Source organism: Oncorhynchus gorbuscha, unplaced genomic scaffold (assembly GCF_021184085.1).
Source record: "Oncorhynchus gorbuscha isolate QuinsamMale2020 ecotype Even-year unplaced genomic scaffold, OgorEven_v1.0 Un_scaffold_3802, whole genome shotgun sequence".
NCBI classification, from domain to species: domain Eukaryota; kingdom Metazoa; phylum Chordata; class Actinopteri; order Salmoniformes; family Salmonidae; genus Oncorhynchus; species Oncorhynchus gorbuscha.
Window position 1 is genome coordinate 7,930 of NW_025747964.1, and position 6,195 is coordinate 14,124.

At 45.1% G+C, this 6,195-nt stretch overlaps 1 protein-coding gene across 1 annotated transcript; it reads left to right on the forward strand.

Moving 5' to 3' along the window:
- Positions 1-506: 506 nt before the first annotated feature.
- Positions 507-4,993, forward strand: LOC124028132 (doublecortin domain-containing protein 2-like). The gene is made up of 5 exons (XM_046340288.1): positions 507-1,281; positions 1,840-1,974; positions 2,296-2,445; positions 4,194-4,251; positions 4,799-4,993. Exons 2-5 carry the CDS (start codon positions 1,928-1,930, stop codon positions 4,991-4,993), a joined length of 450 nt encoding a protein of 149 aa, XP_046196244.1. The 5' UTR covers positions 507-1,281; positions 1,840-1,927.
- Positions 4,994-6,195: the final 1,202 nt, after the last annotated feature.

Here is a 6,195-nt window from a genome sequence, read left to right on the forward strand (position 1 = left end):
AATTACAATATGGCCGACCAAATGTCAGAAATTACAATATGGCTGTAAACATTGTAACCTGAATAATAACAGGATATTGGTGTGCATGTCACCGTGGTAACCTGAATAATAACAGGATATTGGCGTGCATGTCACCGTGGTAACCTGAATAATAACAGGATATTGGCGTGCATGTCACTGAATAATAACAGGATATTGGCGTGCATGTCACCGTGGTAACCTGAATAATAACAGGATATTGGCGTGCATGTCACCGTGGTAACCTGAATAATAACAGGATATTGGCGTGCATGTAACCGTGGTAACCTGAATAATAACAGGATATTGGCGTGCATGTGAATGTGTTCAGTGCTGTTTGAGAAAGATCAGCTAAGTGAGAGGCGAATATACCAGTGTTTGGTCACCTCCTTTTTTTGTGGTTTGTGAACAATCACTTTGTTGGCAGATCGGTGACTATGAATGACTAATGTAGTGATGATTATCAACCTCCTCCAATACAGATTTAAACCTGGAATAGCATCTTTAATCAAGCATTGTCGTCCGCCGCAGAGTGCCTCGTGGTCAGATCTCTCCCCACACACCGAGAGGTCCGTAACCTCCTTGTCCAGCGCTAAGGGCTTTTTATTTACAATCAGTTTATTGGCAGAGGAGCAGCCACAAGCACACAGGCTGTGTTCCAAAAATGGCACTTGCAATCCTATGGAAGTGCACCACGTTTGACCAGGGACCATAGTGCTCTGGCCAAAAGGTAGGGCACTCTATAGGGAATAGAGTGTCATTTGGGACACAGGCACTGCATGATTTCTGTTATAATCGTGACTAGTGGAGGTTTAAAAGGCCAGTCTATTTATGAGAGCCACACTCACCACTGTCATGTTCCTCTGATTGGTTCAATTAAAGAGGCTCTCAAACAACACTCAGAACCCTGGCTGTGACCAAACAGCCTGCCGCACTGAAGAGGAAGTAGGGCTGGATGGACTGTTAACTGGGTTTAGGACTCTGCCCAAACAGCCTGCTGTGGGTCTCTCTGCCGCACTGAAGAGGAAGTAGGGCTAGGATGGACTGTTAACTGGGTTTAGGACTCTTCCCAAACAGGCAGTTAACCCACTGTTCCCTGGTAGGCCGTCATTGTGAATAAGAATTAGTTCTTAACTGACTTGCCAAGTTAAATAAATCTCTCGTCTACTTTTAGCCTTATCCACAGGCTAAACCGGTGCCCCAGAGTCGAATCATTGTATCAGCAAGATTCCTGAAACCCATCAAAGAGCCCTGTTCGATTTTGTAAGTTCAACTTGCATTTGTCCCTGTGTAAATGTGTCCGTGTGTTGTGTTACTATACAGGTAGACCCTACTACATCATCACAGTTGTTTGTGATTGATATGGATCTGAACTGGTGCCTGATATTAATTGTGTTATAATTAACCAATAAGGTTCGAGGGGGTGGTATATGGCCAATATACCACGGCTAAGGGCTGTTGTTACGCACAACGCGGAGTGTCTGGACACAGCCCTTAGCCGTGGTATATTGGCCATATACCACAAAGCCTTACTGCTATTATAAACCCTAACCCTGGTTACCAACGTAATTAGAGCAGTGAAAATGTTTTTGTCATACCCGTTGGTATACGGTCTGGTATACCACAGCTGTCAGCCAATCAGCATTCAGGGTTCGAAACCACCCAGTTTATAATGACATTTTGACATTTTGCAGTCATTTAGCAGAAGCTCTTATCCAGAGTATTCATCTTGAAATAGCTCAAGTGAGCCAGCCAGGTACGACAGTCGTAGTGAGAATGTTTACGTGTTCTGACTGTGAAGTTCTCTGATTCTCCTGACAGCGTGGTAGCGAATGGTGATGTGTTGACCCCAGCATTAAGACTGCTGATACCCCAACGGATACTGGACCAATACGACAGGGTTCTGGAGATGATCACTGACAAAATGGGTTTGAGAATCCTGGGGTGTGTACGAAGGTACCAAAACGCCATTGGTTTCACTTAAATAGATGTTGTTTTAAGTCAATTATTAATCTGTTTCATCAATTTTTTGGGGGCGCAGTTTCCCAGACACAGATTTAAACCTAGTCCAGGACTGAAAATCATACTGAATGGGGATTCTCCTATCAAATACATTTTATGTTGTGGTTCAGGATTAGGCTTAATCTGTGTCTGGGAAACTGGCCCTGTGAGATTTATTGTCAACGTAACATTAGATCTGGTTTATAACGTCTTCTTCTTCTTTTTCCTAAATGACAGGTGATGTGTGAGTTTTCTCTTCTTTTTTTTTTTTTCCAGCCTTTACACCTTTGATGGAAATCATGTGAACGAGGGAAAGGACTTGGAGAGTGGACAGTTTTACGTGGCTGTTGGGAGAGACAAGTTTAAAAGACTTCCCTACAGTGACCTTCTGTTCACCAAACCAAGGGGAATACGAAGGACTACAGGGTGAATCTCTCAGAAGGATTCTGACTCATGAATTGTTCATTCCTTACTTCATTCATTGTTCTCTCCTTTATTTCTTTACTCTCACTCACTCACTCACTCACTCACTCACTCACTCACTCACTCACTCACTCACTCACTCACTCACTCACTCACTCACTCACTCACTCACTCACTCACTCACTCACTCACTCACTCACTCTCTCCTTCACTCACTCACTCACTCACTCACTCACTCACTCACTCACTCACTCACTCACTCACTCACTCACTCACTCACTCACTCACTCACTCACTCACTCACTCACTCACTCACTCACTCACTCTCTCTCCTTCACTCACTCACTCACTCACTCACTCACTCACTCACTCACTCACTCACTCACTCACTCACTCACTCACTCTCTCTCCTTCTCTCCTTCACTCCTTCACTCACTCACTCACTCACTCACTCACTCACTCACCACCACCACTCACTCACTCACTCACTCTCTCTCTCTCTCTCTCTCTCTCACTCACTCACTCACTCACTCACTCACACACTCTCTCTCTCTCTCTCTCCTTCTCTCACTCACTCACTCACTCACTCACTCACTCACTCCTCACTCACTCACTCACTCACTCACTCACTCACTCACTCACTCTCTCTCTCTCTCCTTCACTCACTCACTCACTCACTCACACTCTCTCTCTCTCTCCTTCTCTCCTTCACTCACTCACACACTCACTCACTCACTCTCTCTCTCTCTCTCTCTCTCTCTCCTTCACTCACTCACACACTCACTCACACACTCTCTCTCTCTCTCCTTCTCTCACTCACTCACTCACTCACTCACTCACTCACTCACTCACTCACTCACTCACTCACTCACTCACTCACTCACTCACTCACTCTCTCTCTCTCTCTCTCTCTCTCTCTCTCTCCTTCACTCACTCACACACTCACTCACACACTCTCTCTCTCTCTCCTTCTCTCCTTCACTCACTCACTCACTCACTCACTCACTCACTCACTCACTCACTCACCACTCACCACTCACTCACTCACTCCTCCCACTCACTCACTCACCCTCTCTCTCTCTCTCTCTCTCTCTCTCTCTCTCTCTCTCCTTCACTCACTCACACACTCACTCACACACTCTCTCTCTCTCTCTCTCCTCACTCCTTCACTCTCACTCACTCACTCACTCACTCCACCACCACCACTCCCTCACTCACTCACCACTCACTCACCACTCACTCACACTCTCTCTCCTCTCTCTCTCTGTCTCTCTCTCTCTCTCCTCTCTCTCTCTCCTTCTCTCTCTCTCTCCTTCTCTCCTTCTCTCTCTCTCTCCTCTCTCTCTTTCTCTCTCTCTCTCACTCACTCACTCACTCACTCACTCACTCACTCACTCACTCACTCACTCACTCACTCACTCACTCACTCACTCACTCACTCACTCACTCACTCACTCACTCACTCACTCACTCACTCACTCACTCACTCACTCACACTCTCTCCTCTCTCTCTCTGTCTCTCTCTCTCCTCTCTCTCTCTCTCCTTCTCTCCTTCTCTCTCTCTCTCTCTCTCTCTCTCTCTCTCTCTCTCTCTCTCTCTCTCTCTCTCTCTCTCTCTCTCTCTCTCCTTCTCCGTCGCAGAAGTTTCTTACACTTGATGTGTGAAGCACAATGCGTTTTAGACTGTTGGGTTTCCTGTTTCCTGTCGATCATCTGATCTTTCTCACACATTCTGTTTTTGTTTTTCCCAGATCTAAAGCTTCCTCATTACCTCCCATTTACACATCTGGAAAGCAGAACAGAAACAGTGTAAGTGTTGTCTTGAAAAGCTTCTTTCTTCTTCTGTCATTCCCAAAGCCTAAACATCAAGACAGTTGACTTATCTAATGTTGATGCTGCTTTATCAATCCATACGACTAAACATCAAGACAGTTGACTTATCTAATGTTATCTAATGTTGACCCTGCTTTATCAATCCATACGACTAAACATCAAGACAGATGACTTATCTAATGTTATCTAATGTTGACCCTGCTTTATCAATCCATTACGACTAAACATCAAGACAGTTGACTTATCTAATGTTATCTAATGTTGACCCTGCTTTATCAATCCATTACGACTAAACATCAAGACAGTTGACTTATCTAATGTTGACCCGGCTTTATCAATCCATTACGACTAAACATCAAGACAGTTTACTTATCTAATGTTGACCCGGCTTTATCAATCCATTACGACTAAACATCAAGACCAACAGAATATTCCGGATTCTCTTCAATATAAAGCACTTTGTGACATGTTCTTAGGACTATATGAAGACAATGTGATTGGCTGATTCTATATCTGACTCTAGTTGACGGTGCACCATAGTAAGTCTATGTGGCGGTGCAGAGAGCCAGCAGACGCCAAGATGTCTGCGCACGATACGGACCGCACGTCGTCCATCGTCAGGCAGATCTCCCAGCAGAGACTCATGATCCTCAGGAAGAGGAGGAGTGGTCTCAGTATCTCCCTGGGAACACAGGACAACGGTAGGAATGGCCTCTGACTGACTGAGATACTAGAGGTACGACTGACTGAGATACTAGAGGAACGACTGACTGACTGAGATACTAGAGGTATGACTGACTGAGATACCAGAGGTACGACTGACTGACTGAGATACTAGAGGTATGACTGACTGACTGAGATACTAGAGGTACGACTGACTGACTGAGATACTAGAGGTACGACTGACTGACTGAGATACTAGAGGTACGACTGACTGACTGAGATACTAGAGGTACGACTGACTGACTGAGATACTAGAGGTACGACTGACTGACTGAGATACTAGAGGTACGACTGACTGAGATACTAGAGGTACGACTGACTGAGATACTAGAGGTACGACTGACTGACTGAGATACTAGAGGGTACGACTGACTGACTGAGATACTAGAGGTACGACTGACTGACTGAGATACTAGAGGTATGACGACTGACTGAGATACTAGAGGTACGACTGACTGACTGATACTAGAGGTATGACTGACTGAGATACTAGAGGTACGACTGACTGACTGAGATACTAGAGGTACGACTGACTGACTGAGATACTAGAGGTATGACTGACTGACTGAGATACTAGAGGTATGACTGACTGACTGAGATACTAGAGGTACGACTGACTGACTGAGATACTAGAGGTACGACTGACTGACTGAGATACTAGAGGTACGACTGACTGAGATACTAGAGGTATGACTGACTGACTGAGATACTAGAGGTATGACTGACTGACTGAGATACTAGAGGTATGACTGACTGACTGAGATACTAGAGGTACGACTGACTGACTGAGATACTGAGAGATACTAGTACGACTGACTGACTGAGATACTAGAGGTACGACTGACTGACTGAGATACTAGAGGTATGACTGACTGACTGAGATACTAGAGGTAGATACTAGACTGACTGACTGAGATACTAGAGGTACGACTGACTGACTGAGATACTAGAGGATACGACTGACTGACTGAGATACTAGAGGTATGACTGACTGACTGAGATACTAGAGGTACGACTGACTGACTGAGATACTAGAGGTACGGCTGACTGACTGAGATACTAGAGGTACGACTGACTGACTGAGATACTAGAGATACTAGAGGTACGACTGACTGAGATACTAGAGGTACGACTGACTGACTGAGATACTAGAGGTACGACTGACTGACTGAGATACTAGAGGATACGACTGACTGA

Bases quoted from the DNA above. Each gene is read 5' to 3' on its own strand.
- LOC124028132 (XM_046340288.1), top strand. From the start codon at position 1,928: ATGATCACTGACAAAATGGGTTTGAGAATCCTGGGGTGTGTACGAAG. The intron at 2,446-4,193 runs GTGAATCTCTCA...TGTTTTTCCCAG, and splicing joins GGAATACGAAGGACTACAGG to ATCTAAAGCTTCCTCATTAC. The intron at 4,252-4,798 runs GTAAGTGTTGTC...ATCTGACTCTAG, and splicing joins GAAAGCAGAACAGAAACAGT to TTGACGGTGCACCATAGTAA.